Source organism: Micromys minutus (assembly GCF_963924665.1).
Source record: "Micromys minutus genome assembly, chromosome: 1".
Lineage (NCBI taxonomy): Eukaryota > Metazoa > Chordata > Mammalia > Rodentia > Muridae > Micromys > Micromys minutus.
Window position 1 is genome coordinate 78,180,990 of NC_137969.1, and position 24,447 is coordinate 78,205,436.

The window sequence follows — 24,447 nt, forward strand, 5'->3', positions numbered from 1 at the left end:
TAAAATCCTTCCTGGGTGGCATCAGGAACCAAGCACCGGAGACCTGAGGATAAGAGGGTCCCAGAGGCTCGTTGTCGAGAATGTTTTGATGAATTGCCCAGCTCTGGGGTTAGTGAGAGACCCTGTCTCAGAGAATAAGGTAAATAGTAACTGAAGAAAACACCTTATGTCAAACTCTGGCCTCTACCTCTGTGTGGAAGTGTGCACGTGAACACATACGCACATGTAATGTACAGGTGGAAGAATTTGCCAAATGTCAGTGGTGACTGGTGTAGGCATCTCCAGATAGTAATGGTAGGGGTGATTTAAATTCTTTTTATTTATCCACTCTTTAATTGGTTAATGCACATTTTCTACACTGATGATAAACAATTGTTAGGCCATCTGAATGCTGAGGGTTCCGTGTTCTAGACCTAGGGAAGTGGATCTGTTGCCTAATTCAATACTAATAAAGTCCTTAGAGGTTCAGCTGGCTGAGTGCTCAAGCAGGAAGGAAGCTCCTCCCACTTCTCACAGCCTCTTCCATCTCTTAAAAACTCCCATCTCGCCCTCGCCACACACAACTCTCAGGGGAAACTCTTCTGCCTAAGGGACAGTGCTAAAAAGCACAAATAAAGGTAAGGCGGGGGAAAGAAGCTGAGAAGGAGGCTCTCGGAACTCCAGAGAACACAACCAGCTTTGGCTCACAACCCCGGGATGGCTTTGTTGAATAACTTGGCTTGCTCAAAGGATTCCTTTTTAATATTAAGCCAAGACATTGAAAACAAGTTTACAATGAAGGTCATATGACCAGACAAGTTTCTTTTAAGGGGAGGAAGAGTGAAGATTTAATTAGTGGGGCACTTTATTCAATCAGTGCTGCTTACTAAATTACCACCCACCCTGAGCACACAGTAGGAGTCTCTCACCTTTGTCCTTGATAAACAGCAATGACTCCTTGACAGGAGACAATGACAAAGAAGGTTGCGGTGATTGGAGCCGGGGTCAGTGGCCTGATCTCTCTGAAGTGCTGTGTGGATGAGGGTCTGGAGCCCACCTGCTTTGAAAGGACGGAAGATATTGGAGGGCTGTGGAGGTTCACAGTAAGTGAGACTTCTTCCTTTCTCGGCACAGGTCACGCTGACATCGCAAGGAGGCTGGCGGGCCTGCTTGAAAGATGTCTTAAGCGGCTCTGATCCAGTTTTGTCTCGATTTATTTATTCAGCTAACCAAGAAATGAACTCAGGCTGACCTCTCTCCCAGGTCAATACTGTGCCAACCCATGTGATCAATTCAGGGATGTAAGGAACCTTCTCCTTAAAATCCAGCTGTGGCAAAGCAGCCTGTGTTTCTGTCATTTTCTGACATGCTAATTAGATAATACGTTAATATTAGAAAGTACTTCATAAAATAGAAGTAAATATTTATAACATCACCTCGTATTCAGAGAATGGGCCCTTATCACTTCTGACTTTATTTTTCTCTGAAAAATAAGCCATGTTTGTGTGTCCCGAGCTTTCCTGGTTATATTCCAGTATGACTGCTGTGATCCTCTTCGTTGGGTATTTTCTATTAAATAAAGTCTTTCTGTTTATTCAACCTAATTTTTTAATACTACCTGTTATTCAAACTTTTATCAATAGATTCAAAGACAACTGTAAAGGCTTGTGGTCTGTGAATGAAATGTTTGCTCTTCCTCCTGAGAGGGGGATTGGAAATGGGAAGTCAGCTTGGGCTATAAACCAGCTGTGCCTCAAAAATATATATGAGCCCCATGATAATGAGACAGCTTGGCAAATGGCACACAGGTGACAAATGAAAATGTATTGATCCAACTGTATAGACACAGAGTTCATGATGGAGAAATTGACCTTTATATGAGATGAGTAGCTTCATAGAAATAAATCGCATTAATAATAATCACTGGTTGCTGGAATTACAACTTTTCCCAAGAAAGTAATATATTGTCATTCCTGTCTAATCGAAAACTTTTTGTCCTCTCCACTGTCGGCTCATACACAGAATTTTCTTTTGTATCTAAATAAGTTTAGATGTGACAAATTTAGCTTTTATATATTGTTGTTGTGTATGTGTGCACTTATTATGCATGTGTGCAGGCATGACTGTGTGTGTGTGTGCATGCATGTCTATGCATGTGGGGGTTGGGGAGCTTGGGTACTCCAGTGCCACACATGCATGTGAACATCAGAAGATAACTTTCTAGAACTGGTTCTTTCTTTCCACCTTCATGTCAGGTGTGGGGACTGAATTCCCATCACTGGGTTTGTGCTTTATGAGTTTTACCCAATGAGTCATTTCAATGGCTTATAACAGATTTAATGTGTAATACTTAGTATCTAAACAAAAATTGTTTCTTATTTGTTATTAATTTGTTAGCCAAAGAGGTAAAAGTTACTTTGAATGGTCTATCAACAATATGATTTGATGAATTCCAGTATGGTGGTTCCTACCCCATGACATTTTTATGACCCTGTTCCAGTATATCATATTTCAGAACCAGAGATAGTTTCTTATGTCTTTTTGGGGGGAAAATGGATTAAAATAGGAATTAGTTAAATCCCTATCGGATAAAGTTAAATACATAATTTCCTAGCACCTATAACAACCATCTCTTAAGATTACATTCAATAGAGAAAATAAATAATTTTCTCCTTTCAAAGGCATTTTTCCTGAAAAGAGAAATGCTAAGCAAAACTGTACAGGCTGCCACTGGGGCCCCATAAGCATCTTGGGTACCAGGAAACTAGACTTTCGAGAGGAGAAGATGCTTTGGGCTTCCATGCTGATCCCCAGTACTGCTCCTCAGTTACTGTCCGGAACTGGCTCCAAGAGAAACTAGTAACTTAGTCCAATATTGGCGCAGAGTCCTTTGCAATCGCACGTAGAGCTAACAATTAAAAAAAGAAAAGAAAAGAAAAGAAAAGAAAAGAAAAGAAAAGAAAAAATAAGTAAGTCTATATCCCTTGTCTGGCTTAGACGAAACTGAATTCTCCCAGAAGAGTCTCTAGCGCCCCCTTATGCCATCTTTGGGCTATAGGCAGGGTCATTAATTAAACATTTTTAGCACTTCTTCCAGCTAAGAGGCATTTTGGTGTGCATTATTCGTGTCTTTAGGGGTAGATCTTACAGTTTTCCTCACTGATGGCTGAATAGGAAGCTAAGTATTGTAGTAAACAACTTTCCCAGAAGGAACACGGTTGAAAGAAAAGATCAAAAATAAGGTCTGTGTGAATCCTTAGGCCCACATTACTGAAGAGTACCAAGAAACAAACAAACAAAAATTACAAACTTGCCTCCTGCAGTCATGATTTCTTCTGCTTCTGATGCCCTGTCAAGGGGAAATGCTAATGTACCGTTTTCTGATGGGAACTTTGACAAGAGATCTCTCTCCTAGCAGTACCTTCATGTACAAATTTCTTCCCATCTTAGTCTCCTTTGTCTACTGTCAGCCTGAAATACTTCCTTCTCTTAACATGTGACTCTCCTGAAATCTATTCCATAATGATAGATTCCTTTAAACACACCTATTTCACGATCAGAAAGACACCAGACACTGCAGTAGGCATTAAACAAGGAGGTAGACACCAAATCTGTCCTCAGTGTTCGGAGTCTCACCACTGTGATTTACATTGAACTTCACCTGGTTACCACACCCCCAGGAAAACAACTGAATTCGGCACCTTCGGCATTTACAAAACAAAAACTGTTAGCAAAGCTATTTTCCTGTGGATTACCTAATTTTTATATTCGAAATAGCCTCCCACATTATTTATTATTAAGCCCACTTTAACTATAAAGCCAAAGATACACATCTTACCCTGGGTGGCTGGCTGGTGAGGGATTAGACTTCCAGTCAGCTGCAGAACAGGGAGCGAGAGTAAGCAGGCTCACCAGCACACCGCTTCCTCTGGCACTGTGGGAAGTATTCTACCTGTTGATGAGTCACCTTGAGTTTGGAATCAAATAAAACCTTGGGGTCTTTTTCATTTGAGCAACTGGCAGTGCAAGCCATTATTTCCCTGTTCTTTTGAAATGGATTTCTAACCCTGTTGAAAAAGTTCACATCTACAAATATTAAACATTATTTAGTTTGCCTGGCCTTGGGCAAAAAAGTGTACATGAAATTTGGATCATCTGTGGTTTTTGCTACACCACCCTCATTTGGGTAGACACAAATCTGTATTTATCTTTGTCAGTTATTGACTAAAATATTGATCACAAGGCCAGGCCTAAGCCATATCTGTACTCCCTACACTTAGGAGGCTAAGGCACAAGCTATCCAGTTCAAGGTTACCCTAGGCTATATCAAAAGTCCCGCCTAGGCTACATGGTGATTCCCTGTCTCAAAGGAAACAAACAGAATATTGATCATTAAAAAGATAAAAATATAAAGTGGGCACCTGGAGTATATCCCAAATAGGTTTGCAGTTTGGTGTGTCTACACTGACCCAAGCGTGTTATTGCTTGTGTCCATTGCAGCCTTCCTTCTGTTTCCGGCATCTGACTGATTCACACAGTATATAACATCAATGAGATTTCCATGGCCCTTCCAGAAGAATGACAGGCCTACCCTTGTTAAACCCGAAATTCCCTTAAATAAACGTATCACAGTATGATGCTATATAACAGGCATTTGCATCCTAATGACTATTTGTAGAATCACGTTTAACATATGTGTATGTCTCCAGGCAATCAACTACGGAGCACTGGTAGGCCTAGTCAATAGTTGTCTGAAATATACTTTGACTCTCCATAACAGTTTTGAAGAAGTGATGCTTGCATGCAGAGACTAGAATAAAGTTATAATAATCATTGGGAGGAAGAAAATGAAACAAAAACAAACAACATGTGCTTTTAGGTCTGGTAGTGTAAACCTACAACCAGCTATCCCAGAGACTTGCTGATGTAAAGTCTGCATGGGCAACTTACTGAGATGCTGTTTCAAAACTAAAACCTTTAAAACAGACTAGGAATATATCCTAGTATATATTCCTGGTAAAGCACATGTATGTGCTTAGAGGTGTAAGTACCTGAGCTTAATCCCCAGTACCTCAAAGAACACAAAAGAAAAAAATAACATTTTAATGTATAAAATACAATGACATTTATGGTATGCTATCAGAAAGTCTGGTTTTTTTTATCCATTAGGCTACTTAGTGTCTGTTCAATAAAATCAAGCACCTTTTGTAAAAACGAAGGGATCTAATGATTGACACCATCTATTCTTTTATTCTTTCGACAAAACGTACTCACTGACTGCTTGATTCCTTCTAGACACTGCTGAAAACAGAGATACACAGTCTTTGCTGTGATCATCCCCTACCTTAAGTAGTTACATTTTGCCTTGGTGATAATCCTCTGCCTTGAGCAGTTACATTTTTCCTTGGTGATCATCCCCCTGCATTGCAAAGTTACATGTCACCTTGGCAATCAATCCTGCTTTGGATTTTAACACTTTTTCATTTTTCCAGAGTCAAAGATAAACTTTCAGCACAATCCATGATCAAAAGATGATAAATTCTAAACTAGTTCTTGCTGAACCCGGGTTTTAGGAATGGCTGAACAATATAAATTAGCAAAATCCTTTAACCAAAAAAAAAAAATATCTTAAACAAATAAACTATAGCAAATCCTACTGGTAAGGGAATCAGACTATTTTTATTTTGCATAAGTATCACCACACGCCATACTTGTCTCTGTAAACACTGAACATGGGGTAGGTTTTACCACTTACTGTGTCTTTACCTAGCAGAGAGGGAAACCTTCCTCCTTCCATCTTCCCTTTTACAGCTCCAAGCCCCAGGTACATTTTAATTCAATACAGTAATAAGCTCTACAAAGACAGAAACTATTCTTGTATTGTTTACTTCCTGAACCCAACCCCCAGCTCCAGCCTGGCCAAGATAAGCATTTGATAAGTACCTGTTTATTAAGTCAGTATTAATCATTGTCCCTTCACAACAATGGAAATTGTGCCAATTTTTATCTAAATGTACCCAAATGCATAGACTTCTACTTCATTCAACTAAACGTATAAAGAAGTACTTACAAAGAATTTGGTGGTGGGGAGTGGGGTGGGAGTGAGCAGTGGTGGGGAGATGGAGGTGGGGGGGTGAGAGTGGGACTTTTGGAGGCACTGTGGGGCTTTAGACATTCGAGATAAGCCTTCTACTTCTCCCAACCAGACATTGCTTTTGTCAAACAAAACTACTTCTACCAATCAAGTCTATAGGAAAGATGACTGCTTTCTCCTCAGAAAAAAAGCCTATGCTACCATTGCTGTTTGGTGATAATCTGTACAAGTGAACCTTCCAAAGACCACTTCAGCCAAGCCTGAAAATGTGTGTTAGGACCCAAAAATTAGAATGAGGGTCTTCTCACCCTCAAACCCTCCTTTAAAACTGTACCCAACAGAGATCCCGATCAAAGTTCCATGCAGTGTGTCGATTCGTGGAACAGTCCTAATGTTTTGGCTACCGTGAGACAAGCACTCTTAGTTCAGATGAGCAGTGGATTTCTGTGTTGGCAAAGTTCGCTCTCGTGATCTGTGAACAATAGTGAGAGAGGCAAACATTGACAGATCACAATTTTGGAGGCAGGTACTGGGCTACTTTATCTAATCTCCGCAAACTTCCAAACAACTGTTTAAAGTTTGTATCGTTGGCCACTCCCACCATACGTGGAAACATGAAGAAACCAGAATGTGTAACTGGTCTGTCTTGGCAGAAGCATTGGGAGAGGCAGTGGAATCAGCCCAGCAGCGTCTTCATGGGATCCTTACTGTCTACTCTGCTCTACTCAAACTTATGTAGTGTTGAGAAGGGGGGGAGAAACACGTTTCTTTGCTTAATGAAATATTTCCTATTTTAAGACTCTGGTGGCTAAGAAATCCAAAGTATTCAGTCTTGCCAAGGACATTGTGTCCAATGACCAAACAACCAAAAAAAAAAAAAAAAAAAAAAAAGGCTTATATAACAACATGACTGTAGTGTTATGCAATTTGAAGCTGGTGTTTGAAAATAAAGTTCAAATCATTGTTTCCCTTTGTGTAAGTCAGAAAACACTTCTCTACTATAATGCAGTTTTGGATTGTATACGTACAGGTAGTTCACAAGAAGACCACTATAAACGCTCTCTGTCTAGGGACAGCAGGCTCTAAAAGCTTGATACTCTGATCTGGGTGACTTAGACCCTGCCACTTGCACCTGGGACAGGGTTATTATCCAAGTTAAGATTCTAGTCCAGGAAAAATAAACACACAGCTCAGAAAAGCCCTGTTACAGGCACAAAAGAATAGAAAAAAAGAGTAAATGAGAAAGAGGAAAGAAGAAGAGGGGGTAAAGGAGGAGGATACTAATAAACAAATCTACATTTAGCAAGAATTCTGAACATTTCTAACAACCTACCTTGACAATGGGTATACACTGAAGACAACCCTGATATTGAGACCTAGTGAGGGCCCCCTAGTGAGAAAGAAAGAGTACTTTCTACTCAGTGAACAATAGGTCACATAAGTTCACTCTCTTTTTTGCTCACCTAGATCACGTACAACTTCTCTTGTAGAACATCAGAGTGCAATAGAGTTTCTGTACCAGTTCTTCTTTTATCAGAAAAGCAATTGATACCCTAATTAGCCTTCAATGCCACTGTGAGCTCTGGTAGTGTCAATGTTAGGATTAATGGCATCTTTCAGAACAATGGACCCTACCATGGAGCACCTCTTACATCCCTGTCTTCCAGGTGAGAGGCACAAACTGACCCAGACTCTTCTCTCTAAAGAGAAAGAGATGTGTTGATGTCCACATCTGACATGGAAAACTAAGTTCATTTTCTTCTAGTCCTGGTTACCTCTTTTATCTTTTGTTTTATTTCTTCTTTTAAACTTTTTTATTAATTTTTATGTATATGAATCCACTGTCGCTGTCTTCAGACACACCAGAAGAGGGCACCAGATCTCATTACAGATGGTTGTGAGCCACCATGTGGATGCTGGGAGTGGAACTCAGGATCTCCGGAAGAGCAGCCAGTGTTCTGAACCACTGAGCCGTCTCTCCGGCCCCTGTCTTGTTTCTTTGTGTATACGTTTCTGAGATGGAGTCTAGTTATGTACCTGTGGCTTAATGTTCATGGCGTAGCTCAGGCAGCAGCCCCTGGGCTCCGTATCCACCTCTGATGAGCACTTTCAATGGTGCCCAAAAATAAGGAACTGAAAAACCTGGAAGGCAAGAAATACTTTTCTATTAAGAAAAATTACAAGGAAGAAACATACATACTTGATTTAAAATACTGGTTGGGTTGTTGCAAGTGAATGTTCCATTTTTCTCGTTAAACTCCTCTGCATAAGAGATTATGGTGCCATACAAGCAAGACTAAGTAATCTCTTTCAGCTAATGAGTTTCTACAAAGTACCATTTTTACAGCCACCCTAATACATAGTCAAATAGCAATTACTATTTCTCTGGATTAATAGCTTAGTCTCCGCAAACACAGAAGCACAGAAGCATTACTGAAGCGTTCTTAGGTACCATTATTTAAATTTTCTCATAAAAGCCTCTCTGGTCATAAGTTGATTTATAGATTCAGATCTTCAATCTTGGCTATTTACATAAATTTACATGAAGGATGGTGTACAGAGCATGACTTTAGAAGAAAATATTAATTCAGTCATAACATGTGCTCTATGGGATTTTTTTTACTAAGGCACAGATGTGAGCATTAAAAATCAGGCTTAAGGATCAGTTGGTGCTTTAGTTTGTTTCCTGTTTCTATGTTAAAACACTGACCAAAAGCAGCTAGGAGGAAAAGGGGAGTTCATTTCTACCTGTGGGCTACTGTCCACCATCAAGGGAAGCCAGGCAGAAGCTCAAAGCAGGATCCTGGTGTCAGAAACTGAAGCAGAGACCAGAGAGAAATGCTGTTTACTGGATTGCTCAACTTGATCTCTTACACAGCTCAGACCCACCTGCAGGGATATGACATCATCCACAGTGGGCTAGGGCCCGATACAACAATCAGCAATCAAAAAAAGGGCCCTACAGATAAACCCAAATGTCAATTACTATGTGACAATTCTTTCTTTCCAGGTGTCTGAGTATTTGTCAAGTTAACAAAAGCTATGACATTTGATCTTTGTACTTGCTGGTTTTGTGTCAACTTGACACAAGCTGGAGTTATCTCAGAGAAAGGAGCCTCAGTTGAGGAAATGCCTCCATGAGATCCAGCTGTAAGGCATTTCCTCAACTAATGATGGGAGGGGGTGGCAGCCCATTGTGGGTGGTGCCATTACTGGGCTGGTAGACCTGGGTTCTATAAGAAAACAAGCTGAGCAAGCCATGGGAAGCAAGCCAGTAAGCAATATCCCTCCACGGCCTCTGAGTCAGCTCCTGCATCCTGACCTGCTTGAGTTCCAGTCCTGACTTTCTTTGGTGATGAACAGCAATGTGGAAGTGTAAAATGAATAAGCCCTTTCCTCCCCAACTTGCTTCTTGGACTTGATGTTTGTACAGAAATAGAAACCCTGACTAAGACAATCATATCACTTGGGGAAGATTGATTTGAATAGAACACAAAATAAGGACCTATGGGGATGGGGTCAAATCAAGATGTAAAGCACTTAAAAAGCAATCATTTTAAATTTTGTTTCTAATGTCCCAGGACTTATTAATCCTTAAAGGGTAGAAGGTAAAAGCCTCCCCAGGGCTTTAGGAAGGCAGCTAGTTCACAAAGACTGGTGTTAGTTAGGTAGGAAAATGGGATGCTAAGTATTCTTCAGTGTACTAAGGGGAGCAGATGCCACACAGCCCAAACACTAGGGCTCAACTTGCTCTCTTATACCTGCCCAGATATGACATCATCCACAGTGGGCTGGGCCTCCATAGCCCACAACCAAACACTGGGGGGGGGTGGACCCGGAAGAGGAGGAGGGAAGATTATAGGAGCCAGAGGAGTGGAGAAACAGCTACAGCATCAACTAGGCGAGGCTCGCAGGGGTCACGGAGACTGAAGGATTAAACATGGGGTCGTATGGGTGTCAGCTGGGTCCCCTACATGTGCCTTATAGTTACAAGGTTAGTGCTCTCAGTGCTCCCAAGAATGGGAGTAGGGGGTGTCTCTAACTGTTTTACCCCTTAGAACCCAGTTTCTCCTACTGGGTTGCTTCTTCCCGCATTGATATGGCGGTTTGTACCCAGTCTCGTTTGCTTCGGCGGATATCCCTGAGCACCCTGCAGGGTTTTGTTTGTTTGTTCGGTTGGTTTGGTTTGGTTTTTGGAAAGAGAAGCAGAGGTGGGAGGTCTGGGTGGAGTGGACTGAAGGCAAACTGTAGTTCAGGGTAAATGTATGACAGAAGAATACAAGTTAAAAAAAAAAAAAAAAACTGAAATGTTCCAAAAAAACAAACAAACAAACAAACAAACAAAAAACTTGTCTCTACCTCAAACCTGGCCATCGCCGAGCACATCCACTGGGCAGTACTAGTTGGCAGCAAACAAGTTCATGACCCAGAACAATGGGTTACAGGGCTACGCGCGCTGCCCCTCAGCACCCAGGTTCTTTAGGCAGGATACAGCAGGGAAGCGACTCGCGGCACTGCAGACTTAGATTCCGGAAGAACACTCTTAAGTAAGACTTGTGTTGAATCGTTACCGCTGATTTTTGTTCTTACTTGCTACTTTAGGAAAACGTGGAAGATGGCCGAGCTAGCATCTACCACTCGGTCATCACCAACACTAGCAAAGAAATGTCCTGCTTCAGTGACTTCCCAATGCCGGAGGATTTCCCCAACTTCCTGCACAACTCGAAACTGCTGGAATACTTCAGGATCTTTGCCAAGAAGTTTGATCTCCTAAAATATATTCAGTTTCAGGTACAGGGTGGGAAGTGCATTTCTCAGTTCATGGTCTAATAGAAAGGAGACTCTGGCAATGAAAGAAATTAAACTATCCCACTACGGTGTTTGCTAAAGCCAAAAGCATGTATTGCACCCAAACAGTAGTCTTGTGTCTCCTGGTATTTTTGATGGTATATATAAACAGAAATGAAAAGCCATCCATTAAAACTGAAAGCTTAAATAAAGACAAAAAATAGTGTTAGAACTATATTTTAGTCACTGATGTCTCTCCCCAAGCCTCATATCTCTTGAAAGGATACATAAAAGTGTGTCAAATCATATCTTTTTAAAGTTCTTCATAGAGACGGGTTAAACATATTTTTAACTTCCCATTTATCTCAGGTGCATGTAGTAACTTTTTCCTAACTTTTTTCTCCATGCTATCTATACCCACAGATAGATAATCAGATGGTTTTGAATTATATTTAGAATTTCCATTTCCTTACTTTCAATGAGCAGGAACAGCACCAAAGAAACCCGTGTCATCACTAAGGTGTTGCATTGTAAATTTGATCTTGTTCTGAGTAAATACCTTAATTGGGATTATTTTTAATACGGTGCAAGTTCTTAGCAATTTAATTTTATAAGTACCAGGCTTGTGTTATATTAATTTATAACAGCTGATATTCATAGAGTCTATATTTGTAAATACCATTGAAATGTCCAGTCTTGTCTATGGTCCCCCCCCCCCAAGGACATCCTATGCTTGCCTGGCAAAGCATAAGAAGGGCCCACGTGTCTAAGTTTGCCTTTAGAGACTGGCCGTAGACTCAAGAAAACCCAGTAGGTTACATGTTACACTCACCGAATTCCTACCAGCAGGGCCCTGCCAGAGTAACTAATAATGCCTTCTCTGTGTTTGTTTGTTCAAGTCAACCGTCGTTAGTGTGAAAAAACGCCCAGATTTCGCATCTTCTGGGCAATGGGAAGTTTGTGTTCAGAGCAATGGCAAGGAGCAACGCACTGTCTTTGACGCCGTTATGGTTTGCAGCGGCCATCACATCCAGCCTCATCTGCCGCTCACGTCTTTTCCAGGTGAGGCTGCGGGGCTCCCCAGCCCGGAGCCGCAGGCTTCCAGGAAGCTCACACGCCTGCTTGTATGGATGCACTGCTATGAATGGGAATAGGGTGATGCTGGAACACAGCTGAGGAGCTGAAAAGATGCCAACCACCATCTTTGTTTCTGTTGGTTTCTCCGAGTCTTCACGTGTTGCCCAGCTAACTTCCTCCAGCCTCGTTTTTCCTAAAAATGCAAAGAATTCCCACAGAAACGCATTGTCTGTGAGAGGAGGCCCTTTTAGCCACATGCCTACCCTCTGCTTGGTCCTGACAAACCCATGAAATTTGCCCCATCCTTGGAGCCCTCTCTGCCTCTCAAGGATTACTAGAAAGAAGTTCTGGAAATATACTTTGAGGTAGGGCAGAGATGAAGAACGCAGGAATAGATCTCTGAAGCCAGCTGTCCTGATGTCCCAGGCTTCCTTCAAGGAGAACTTCCTTCCCAGAATCCTCTGGGAAAATACCTGACACCGTGGGTCAGATGCAGGCTCCATATGAGAATGGCCCACACTAAAAGTGAAGAACACTTCCATAAAGCCTTATATTTCTGGGAAGTATAGAAGTGGCTGATTGGAAGGACATAGGGTTAACAGTCAAACGCTTACTGATTTGCACAGGGAGCAACATCTGGAGGCCTAGTTTTAGAGTCTTTTCATTTTGATTTGCTCTTGCAAAATAATAAATACTGTTCTAACTGTTGCACAATTACAACAGCACTATTTCAAAACAGCTTTTAAAGGTACCTACTATGTGAAACTAGAGTGTCATTAGACTGTCCGAAATAGAACAGCTAGGGAGAAGCCAGAGTTAGGCTGTGCTCTGTTCAGTGGAGCCATTTGTCAGCCACTGGTGAATACAAACACTCCAGCCTCCCACATGGACCTTCTGTTTCTTATGGAATTTATACCTAGAGCTAAATGATTGACTATTATAAGAGAAGTAAGAAACCAGTGAGAACGCTAACCATGGAGTTTCGTTAAAATTAACTTGTCATAATTGTTTACTTGGAAGCTCACAGCTTACCTTCTTCCTCCTGAAGGGATCGAGAGGTTCCGAGGCCAGTATTTCCATAGCCGGCAATACAAGCACCCGGTGGGGTTTGAGGGGAAACGCATCCTCGTGGTCGGAATAGGAAACTCAGCTGCAGATATTGCCTCCGAACTGAGTAAGACGGCCGCGCAGGTTCGATGCTTTTGCTCACCTTGTACTGTGTGGAAGGGTGGGAAGAGAGGCCTGGAGCACCCAGGGAACCCCAAAGGTCCATTACTAGGTAGGTGACTGACAGTTGTAATCGCATAGGAAAGCTGGAAGCCAAGAGAGCCTAATTCCCACCTCTCAGCTAAGTAGCCATGTCTCCAGAACGTGTTTTCCACTTCCTCTGAGCTTTCTTTCTTTCTTTTTTTCTTTCTTTTTTTCTTTTTTAATGGAAATTGCAACTAGATATTCCTGGTACACAAGGCCTGGATCTGGGTTTTTTTGTTTCTGTTTCTTTTTTCCCCTGTTAATTAATTTATTTATTCACTTTACATCCCGATCACTGCCCCTGTCCCCTGTCCTCACCTCACACAGTTCCTACCCATAACCCTCTCATCTAAGAGGGTGAACCCCACCACCACCACCACCATTCCTTCACCACAGCAATCAGGAGTCTTCAAGGATAGGAACACAATCTCCCACTGAGGTCAGACAAGGCAGCCCAGTTAGAGGAACAGAATCCACAGACCGGCACCAGTTTTGGGGGCAGCCCCAGCTCCAGTTGTTGGGGACACACATGAAGGCAGAACTACACATCTGCTATGTACATGCAGAAGTCCTAGGTCCAGCCTGTGCATGCTCTTTGGTTGGTGTTTCAGTCTCTGAGAGCCCCCCAATAGTCCAAGTTAGTTGGCTTTGTTAGTCTTCCCACAGAAGGCCTAGTTTTACCCAAGGGACCTAGTAAGAAAGTGACCTGTAAATGTTCCTTTGTTTGTTTGATACAGGGTTTCTCTGTGCAGCCCCGGCTGTCCTGGACCTTGCTCTGTAGACCAGGCTGGCCTCAAACTCGGAGATCCCCCTGCCTCTGAGTGCTGGAATTAAAGGCATACACCAACATGCATGATCTCATCGGTTAATGTTTTAAATAGTGACTTAGAAATTTAGTGCAAGGCCAGGAGATAGCTCAGAATCAGAGGTGCTTGTTTTACAACCAGGACCTGAGCCTGATTCCTAGGGCCTATAGATTTTTTAACAACCATGCATGGTAGCATACAGTGTTGGGGAGGTAGACCACAGGCTTGTTACCCGGAGCCTAGCTACTTGGAGAGCTCTAGTCCAATGAAATACCTTGATTCAAAGTAGAAATATAGATAGATAGATAGATAGATAGATAGATAGATAGATAGATAGATAGATAGATCGACCTATAGATCGATAGATAGATAGATTATAGATGATAGATAGATAGATTATAGATGATAGATAGATAGATATAGATAAATAGATAGATTTGATACAACCTTTAATGTACATTTGAAAACAAGAGAATTAAAAAAAAAAGAAAACAAGAGAAAATTTAATGTCCAAGTCAAAATATTACAATAATAACAATTACTGAAAAAGAGGTGATATGTTTGAAAGAGAGTGGACAGAGTATATATAGGAGGAACTGGAGACAGGAAATGAAGTGGGGGGGGTTGATATCATCTCAAAACATTTAAAAAAAGGTTTAAAAGAAAATGCTGTGTACTCGGAGAGCAATAGAACCACAGGCAGTGGCTTTAACTTTTAAATGCATAATGTTCCTTTTAGCTCTTGAAATCGGCGATTGCCCTGGTTGTTCACCATCCAGAGGTAGTGGATCCAGGATTGCATGCCTGTAGCCATTCTGACACAGGCAGACGTTTGCAGGACCTGTGGTTAGTCAGGCACGGTGAGAGGAGAGAAGGAACAACAGACCACACTGGAGACACAGGAGAGGCAGATAGACTGACCTGGAGAATTGGTGCAAGGATGTTCTCGTGCCTGCAGGACACTATCTGACTACGGGGTACTCACTCCTCTATCAGAGCACGTTACCAGGTAGCCCTGTCAGGACACAGCTGCTGAAGAGAAGGAGCTAGGAGGACCGCACTTTACATAAGTCCAATGCTTTTAAAATAGAACCTGGGGGCTGGGCAACAGCTCAGTCCATAAAGTGATTTCTTCACAAGCAGGGGACCTGGGCTTAAGCCCCAGAACCAGAGAGGGAAATGGGAGAAGGAAAAGACTAAGTCGTTATTATATAAATGCATGAGACTATTAAACAATGAAAAAGAGTAAAAGGGAAGAAGGGAGAGAGGGAGGGAGGGAGGGAGGGAAGGAGGGAGGAAGGGAGGGAGGGAGGGAGGAAGGGAGGGAGGGAGGGAGGGAGACAAAAAAAAAAACCCTAGGATTGGAGGGGCATGCTTACTGTGCTGAGGAGACAAATGGAGGGAGATTTCTGGACACTGGACAACCAGCCTAGCCTAACTGGTTGATCTGTAACCTCCTTACACACACACACAACCACATACTCACACTCATCTTCGCACATGAACACACATTCACTGCAAAAAAAAGTAATTCAATAAATAGAACTCAGCCAACTGTGCCCTTTCATATCAGTGGGTCAAAGCCTGGAAATTTCAGCTGCTGTTGAAATTTCTGTTCACCAGGTGTTTATCAGCACCAGACATGGTTCTTGGGTCATGAGCCGAATCTCTGAAGATGGCTACCCTTGGGACATGACGTTCCACACTAGATTTAGCTCCATGCTCCGAAATATCCTGCCCCGCACAGTCGTCAAGTGGATGATGGAACCAACAGATGAATCGGTGGTTTAACCATGAGAATTACGGTCTGGTGCCTCAGAACAAGTACTGCTGTTTTTCTTCTTCTGGTATTCTCATCACAGCCGAGGTTGCCTGACATTGCCTTTCTTTGCCCAGGTCCCATTTGCTATGGTACTTCAAGCTGTAAGCCAGTAGTTTGTATAATTGTATGGATCCTGGATTTTTAATTCCAAATTTGTACTGTGTGTCAAAAACAAACAAACAAAAACAAAAACCCCACACATTTATGAAGCTGGGAGAGAGGCTTAGAAGCTGCTCCAGAACTCAGGGTTGGGATTAATTGAAAGAGCTTCTTAACACTCAAACCGTTCAAGGATCCTCTCAGCACAGGGCGCTGGGAAAAGACACCTCTCCATCTGATAAGTCCGCCTTTGCCACGCCCATGTATCCTGAAGGCTGTTCCCATGGGAACGTATCTCTTCCCTCGTAGCCAGAAGACAAATATTTACTGATATCAAAGTAAACATTGTTGATGTTTACCTTCTTCAGTTGATAGCAGTCTCCTTCCTCTGAGGATGGGAAAACACTGAGTCTTGTAATAGATGCCCCATGACGCTGAATGATGAGTCCCGTACCTATGTCACATAGTGTGGTATTTTAAAAAGCATTTTAAAAAGGAGAAGAAAATGATCTTACAAACCAGTAACTCCAGGATTGCAAGCAGACTTTGCCCCACCACCCATGCAACCACAAACACGGTTCCTATGAATATTGGGATCAGGAAATACCAGGAAATTTCATCTTAGGCATTGATTTTTCACACTGACCCCATAGTAGGTCTCATTGCTAACGTAGCCCGTTTGTTTTCCCTTCTTTACTACCAGGTAGAGATTAAATGACGCTACAAATAGTGAAAACCATATAACATACAGACTGAGAGAGTAATAGTTACGGCACATTCAAAGATTAACAGTAGGTGCCGGAATCATAGCTAAGCCCCGAGCACCTTCCACCTTTGGGCTGATTTTGCTTTTAGCATCTACTTAAGACTGTCAGGATTAGAATGAGTCCAATAACACAGTTTGGAAAGGCAAACTAGTTGAGTTGGAGTTTTTCTGGCCATTCCCCCCTGAATGCGTTCTTTCCTGTGTATCTCAGATACCTTATGAAAGAACCTGTATTAAATGACGATCTCCCCAGCCGCCTGCTGTACGGAGTCATCAAAGTAAAAACGCGGGTCAAGGAGCTCACAGAGACAGCCGTGATCTTCGAGGACGGCACAGTGGAGGAAGATGTGGATGTCATTGTCTTTGCCACTGGGTATACGTTCTCGTTTCCCTTCCTGGAAGACTCGCTTGTTAAAGTGGAAGATAATAGGGTCTCGTTGTACAAAGCCATGTTTCCCCCTCACCTGGAGAAGCCAACCCTTGCGTGTGTGGGTCTCATTCAGCCCCTGGGCTCCATCTTCCCAACCATAGAGCTTCAGGCGCGTTGGGCGACAAGAGTTTTCAAAGGTGAGTGAGCTGCAGGATCTCTCTCTCTCTCTCTCTCTCTCTCTCTCTCTCTCTCTCTCTCTCTCTCTCTCTCTCTCTCTCTCTCTCGTGTGTGTGTGTGTGTGTGTGTGTGTGTGTGTGTGTGTGTGTAAGACAGGGGTGGATGGGGAGACCATAGGACTCTATGGGGAGTCGTCTCTCTGCTGCCACCTTGTGGGACACGGAGGTAGAACTCCATTTGATCTCCGTTTGCCTGAACATTAGCATGGCTCTACCACTGGGACAAGATTTTTTTCAAAGTGTTGTCTGTGCAGCACTTCACCTTCCTCAAAAGGCTGATTTTTCTCCTGTCTTGGAGGTTCAGTTCTGTTCAACAAATTTCTCATTTGACACCTAGCCTGTGCTGAGATCTAGTGAGTCAGAAAGAGATTTACACAAGCAGTTTTAATAACGTGACAAACGCTTTGCTGGCTGAATGCATGCCATGGAAAAGACCGGAGCTTGGTCCTGTCAGAATGGGTGAGGTCCAGGAAAGCTTTCTGGTGTCTGAGTTTCACAGATCCAGAAAAGGAATTTCCTGAGCAAAAGACACAGAGGCAGGATGCCTGCTGAGAGCCGCAAGCCCCACCTTGCTGGAGGTGGGAGGGGATGAAAGGTTAATCTTAGGGAAAACCCGGTGAACACAAAAGTTTTGTATACTGTGTTAAAAGATTTGGGGTTATGAAATGTAAACATACAGACACCTGTAAAAGAGGTTTTGGTGTGTGTGTGTGTGTGTGTGTGTGTGTGTGTGTGTGGTTACATAGATAGTTGGATATAGTAATATGGTTATATAGTTTGCTGGTTTTGATTTGGGTTTTGTTTGTGTTTTGTGGAAGGGGAGTGGAAAGGAATCTATTATAACCAAGGCTGTCCTCAAAACTGCTATGTAGCCAAGGTTGGCCTTGAACTCCAGATCACATGCTTCTACCTCTCAGATGGTTTCAGGCCTGTACTCTCAGCACTCCAGAGGCAGGAGGATGCATGAGAACTCAAAGGCAGCCTGAGCCACATAGCAAGTCCAATCCAGCTAAGGCTTCTAGAAAGACTTTCTTGAAAACAAAGAAGAAAGAGGGTAAAAGGGAAGGGAGGGAGAGAGAGAGAGGGAGGGAGGGCAGGAAGGAGGGAGGGAGGAAGGGAAGAGAAAAAGGAGAAAATATACATCAGTTCTTCCCACTTGAGTGCACCTAAGAACTCTCCAGATGGCCTTTAGGGAGACAGACAGATTAAGTCTGCCTGAAAACCTGGAGCCTGCACCTTAGGAAGCTATTAAGTCAGAGGCACCAGGGAGGGGTTATACTGGAAGAATAGAATTGTCTTCTCTACATTTAAGGTAATCCCATCAGTAGTTGGAAGCACAGGCTTAATAATCAGGATAGAGACCAAAAGACCACTGAGAAGGCACCAGCACCCACCTGTGCTAAAATACAGTGCTGCCCGGGGCCACAGCTGAGAGACAAAATAGAAATGAGGACACACATGTTAGAAAGTCAGGGATCAAGGCAGCAGAGCATGCTTTGTGGTTCAACACAGGAAAGGAGAATTGTGAACCTAGCACTGGAGACTGGCGGTGGCTGAGGATAGATACAGGAGGGTCTCAGTGGCAAACTCAGCTGTGGGCTACTCAAGTCTGAGATGCTAGTTACCTGGCCATGTGCAGGAATGTGACTGTTTCTCCCAACTGAAGCCTGAAGGAGGCAGAGGCGCACACACACACACACACACACACACACACACACACACGGTGGGGAGAGAATCACCCCACTATTTGATCTAGCCAAACTACCCTCAACAATGGGGCTACTCTCATCTCTCACCAGAATTCCCTCAACACCTTCTACCTAGTTTCCCTAAGAGCAAGTTCACCTCCCTTGAGCCCTCTTTTTAAAATCAAGAAGCCAGATAGATCTTTCCAAAAGGCAAATCTAATTTTGTTATGTCATACAGGAAACTCTTCTACTATGTCCAGCCAAGACCACAACAGAACCCAGCCCACATGACACAGTTTCACACTTCCCCTCTCCAGCCCTCTTTCCGGCTTCCCTAGTTCATAGTCTATGCCATTGGCTATGGTCCACTATGAAGTTCTCACTCCTGCTATTTAGAAGCACAGAGGTCCTGCCTGGTATGACAACCAACTGTCCCAAACTTAATTTTAGGAAACAGCTACTACACTAGTCAATGACATGGAACCAAACTCACTATTCAAACCTAATTTTGTTTTTGTTTTCTAGGCTTGTGTAGCTTGCCTTCGGAGATGACCATGATGGCAGACATTGTTGACAGAAATGAAAAAAGAATTGACCTGTAAGCACTTTCCTTATAACACATGGTCTACATGGAGTAGTGTGTCACAGAACACCAGGACCTGTGAGAGTCAGCTAGCTTTTGAAGGTGCAGTCCTCAAACACAGCCCAGTCCAAACCTATGAGCCAAATGTTCCATAGATGAGACTGGAACCTTGTAAATTGGTGTTTCATTTGGTTCTCAGACAGCCGGGTGTATGAACCTGTTACTCATAAAAGCAAAAGAGTGCCAAACCAGAACGTCGTTCCTTGGGCTAATCTCGTTTCTGTCATCTGTGATGCCCATGTGAGATTCTATATCCTTTCAGGCCACCCACACTTGGTGAATGTCAGGGGCAGTGGTGGCAGTGGTGGTGACAGTAGCCTAAGGCACTCTCAAAACTTGGGTTTGTCAGTTTTGTTGAGGTGGGACAGAGCTTGACTGTAATCAGGTACTCTTGGAAGGCTGACTTGCCTTCCAGACGTAAGGGGTTATCTCATGTTCAAGTTCTAATTCACCTAACATACACTGAGCATCTACTCTATGTCAGCCAGACTACAGGTACTTTAGCAGTGTAACAAGGGAATGTGATGCATCCCTTCGCTGGAAGACAATATCTCTCCACCATCTCATGAGCATTTGCCTCAATCCTGAGCCATACATTCTTACTTAGACACTTACAGCAGCTTAATAAGTAACAAATAACAGTCACCATTTCAATATCAGGTTTCAATATCAATTCTAGAGTCTCCATCAATTTGTCTAATAGTTTTGTGGGTTAGTCATCAATCTGAGATACAAGTCTTCTGATGGAACTTCCTAGAGATTCATTCAAAACTCTTCATTCATCCATTCTTTGTTTTTTTAAACCATATTCATTATTTAAACTTCTGTTGGGTGCCTCATATTAACGTAGAACATTTAATGAATCAGCTCTCTTTATTTACCTCATCCAGGTTTGGAAAAAGCCAGAGCCAGATACTGCAGACCAATTACATCGACTACCTGGATGAACTCGCCTTGGAGATAGGTGCGAAGCCAGACTTAATCTCTCTCCTGTTCAAAGACCCTAAACTGGCTGTGAAACTCTACTTTGGGCCCTGCAATTCCTACCAGTACCGCCTAGTTGGACCTGGGCAGTGGGAAGGAGCCAGGAGTGCCATCCTCACCCAGAAGAAGAGGATCCTGAAGCCCTTAAAGACCCGCACTCTCCAACCCTCAGCTGGCGCCCCGGTGTCTTTCCTGCTCAAGATTCTGGGGCTGCTTGCTGTTGTTCTGGCCTTCTTTTTCCAACTTCAGGGGTTCTAATCTGTCACATGACTTTTCTCCATCGCTGCCTCTTTGGAAGGGAGACTAAAGAAATTACATCCTCATTATAATCATTTTATTTTAAGGAAACCAGTAGGGGGACTAATTGTAAAGAGATCAGAAGAATTAGGTCTAGATATAAGACTAAATTAAGATAATGGGATGTTCTTATTATTCTACTAGTTCCTCAAATTCATCAGTCTCCACTTGGTAATCTACAGTAACACCAGCACAGGTAGATAGTGCCATCAGCCATGGCGAGTTTTCAGTTACGTAATTATAAAAAAAAAAAAAAAAGAACAATAAAATTATGCAGGATAAAAAGTCATGGTTGAGCATGTTAGCACACGTCTTTAATCCTAGCACTTGGGAAGCAGATGGATCTCCATGAGTTTGAGGCCAGCCCGGTCCACAGAGTAAGTTCCAGAACTGCCAGGACTACATAGAGAGACTCTGTCTCATTAAAAAAGAAGGCAAGACACTGAAGGACTTAAATTGTGGCAGACATTTTACATCCTTTGCTCAGTGCTGTTTCTGCCCATACTTTGGTCACAGTTCCCACTAATTAGGGTCTGCTCTCTTGTCTTGATGAGACATCACTCAGAAATGCTGGTGGACAAAAACAAGAGGAAAGACCAAAAGCAGCAGCAATGCTCAGATATACTTTAAGTTCCTCGTATCGCAAGCTAAGCAAATAGACACAGCTCCAGTATATTGACGGAAACACTGATTCCCCCAGTTACAACATAGAAATGCTGTTTCTCGCAGACTAGACACTGTGCTATGTGTGCATTGTGTATTTTATCTAATTCTCACAGCAACTGTGAGATGGGTAGAGCTATATATAATACCCATTGTACCGATGGCACTGGGGGGAGGCACTATAGAGCAGGCCCTAAACAGCTGGTCTTGAGATGTGGCTTCAACTGAATCCCAATTGAGCTAAGGATCATAAACTCACCATGCAGTATGTTTATTTATTAAAACCCCACTCTTGATGAAGTACTTACTAATCACTTATTTTATTTAGTAGAAGATCGCACTATAGTTCTATTCATTAGCATGAAGTTTTCTAAAACTACTATAGAAAATGGCACTTTCCTTGCAAATAGAATCTGTCTAGGTTCATTTACAATATTAGGTCTTTATGTCAGCTGGAGTTTTAAAAGCATTTGAGCTAGGCAAAGGGGTACAGACATTTAATTCCAGCACTAAGGAAGCAAGCTCGTAGATCACTATGAGTTTGAGGCTGGGCTAATCTACATAGCAAAATCTGGGCCAGCCAGGGCTACATGTCACACCCTGTCTCAAAAGAAAATAATTTCAAGGAGATTTAGTGTAAAAAAATACCTCCACAGTAATACTTAATCATCAATATTTGAAAGAGTAACAATTGAAGCAAAGTATATCTTCCAGGCAGATGAAAAGCATTACAATGACTGAGCCAAGTGTCTAGAATTATCATTGTAGGTAAGAAAGACAAACCTCAGCAGCTCTCTGTCATCCGATAGGGGAGGGGCAGTTATGAGAGACATTTTTCTTGGAACTGAAAACTAAAGGAGACACAAGCAATTCAATGCTAACAAACATTGAGCAACATAGCAAACACGGGGCTGCAAACACTCCTGATAGCAGCTTTTTCCATGAAAGATAAGCTATGCCCAGAGACCAGACCAGTGCCTCTGCAGAGGGGACAAAGGTCGGGATATCGGAGGTTTAGCTAAAAACTCTTTGTTGTCCTTCAAAGCAGTGGTTCTCAGCCTTCCTAAAGCTTTAACACAGTTCCTCATGTTGTGGTGACCCCCAACTATAAAGTTATTTTCTGGCTACTTCATAACTGTAATTTTGCTACTTTTATGAATCGTGATGTAAACATCTGATATGTGATCCTTGTGGGGGTCTCAACCCACTGGTTGAGATCTACTGCTTAAAAGCTTTGTGGACACTATCTTTAAACTTAACCCCAGTCCCTCTGTCCTTAACCCCAGTCTCTCTGTCATTTCTCTCCCCTCGCTCTCCTCCCCACTTTCCGATCTGATGGCAATCTCTTCCAGTAGAAACTTCTTTAAGTCCACTGAATTGGGCCGCAGAATTGTCCAGTTGGAAAATCCCTTGCCTTATAAGCATAAGAATGTGAACTGGAGCCTCTGAACCCACAAGACAGGTGTGGCAGCACACACTTCCAATGCCAACACTGGGGAGGGAGATGAAGACAGTTTTCTGAGTATCCCTGGCTAACCTCGTCTCTTTTAATGAGTTCTGGGTCAGTGAGAGACCCTGACTCAAAAAACAAAAGAAGACAGTGCCTGAGGAACAATACCAGAGCCTCAGCTCTGTCCTTCATACACATGCTTGCATACATCTGCATGCACCCCTGCGCGCACACATGCAGCTACACACACACTTGAACACACACAAACATATATACATACATGTACCTATAAATGTTCACTAATATCACTACATTCACATTTAAGACAGCTTACAACACTTATCAGCAAACTCCTTTCAAAAATTACAAATGAAAATGGATTGTGTGCCTCTATGAAATTCTCAAAAAGTTTTTACCCTAAAAATGACAAGTGAAATATAAAGTCTTAGCTCTGGAGGAGAAGCTGACTCCTTGTGCCAGACAAGATGGCCCTGCAGGTAGAAGAACTTGCCACTAGGCTGGATGACCTGAGTTGAGGTCACAGGAGGAAAGAACCAATTCTTTCGAGATGTTCTTTGACCTGGGCACCCATACCTATGCCCACACACAATAAATAAATAAATAAAATGCAGTAAAAATAAATAAAAGCAGATTGTTTGTTAACTGTTAAAATTTCTTTTCAAATTATTGCGTCACATTACCAAGCCTGAAAAGCAAAACTCAGCGAACTACTGTACAGGGACAAAAACAGCAATCTTTATGCTGACTTCATGAGGATGCAGACATGCCCACTTGTTTATTGCCCTTGCTTTTCTGCTTCCATGGCAGAGTTGAAGTATTTGCAACAGGACCAAGTGTGTGGGCCTTGAACCCTAAAATCTCTAGTGTCAGACCCTTTGTGAAAAGCAGGCCAACCTGCTTTACATGTGCCAGGCAAGGCTCTCAAAGCTTCACAGACCTCAGCTCATCTTATCATTTCGGCTGCCCACAATGGCAGCTTTATCTGCCATCCTGCCTCTACAAAAGAAGAGATGAAGGACACCTGTTAGATTAGTGGTAAATCAGTGGTTCTACAGGCAGATTGGTTCTAAGACAAAATTATTACTAAGTTAACAGCACTTAAAATTTTACAAATCTCATTTTTTTCAAATCGTCTGATAATCTTTTTTTAAAATCAAAATGCCTCTAAGAAGTCATTCAGTCTCCCTTTGCCTCTGTGTATCTCATACATGAAGCTACCCCAGACCAACTTCCTAGGGTTTTGTTGTTCCAACCATAATCCACAGACCACCAAATTCAGAGAACTTCACAGATCTAATGAATTGTTTAACATAAACATGGCAACTGCCTGCTCAGTCAGGATCTCTGCTGTTTCAAAAGCTGTGCACATTAAACTTGGAAGCTGTGAGTTTGAAGAGAAAGACCACTTTGTGT

At 42.6% G+C, this 24,447-nt stretch overlaps 1 protein-coding gene across 1 annotated transcript; it reads left to right on the top strand.

Moving 5' to 3' along the window:
* Positions 1 to 739: 739 nt before the first annotated feature.
* On the top strand, positions 740 to 23,677 carry FMO2 (flavin containing dimethylaniline monoxygenase 2). The gene is given in 9 exon segments (XM_080931331.1): positions 740 to 1,082; positions 10,676 to 10,864; positions 11,761 to 11,923; positions 12,987 to 13,129; positions 15,619 to 15,762; positions 15,764 to 15,819; positions 16,894 to 17,249; positions 19,502 to 19,574; positions 20,510 to 23,677. Coding segments are annotated over 9 exon segments (1,608 nt in total). The 5' UTR covers positions 740 to 950; the 3' UTR covers positions 20,862 to 23,677.
* The last annotated feature ends 770 nt before the right edge of the window (positions 23,678 to 24,447 follow it).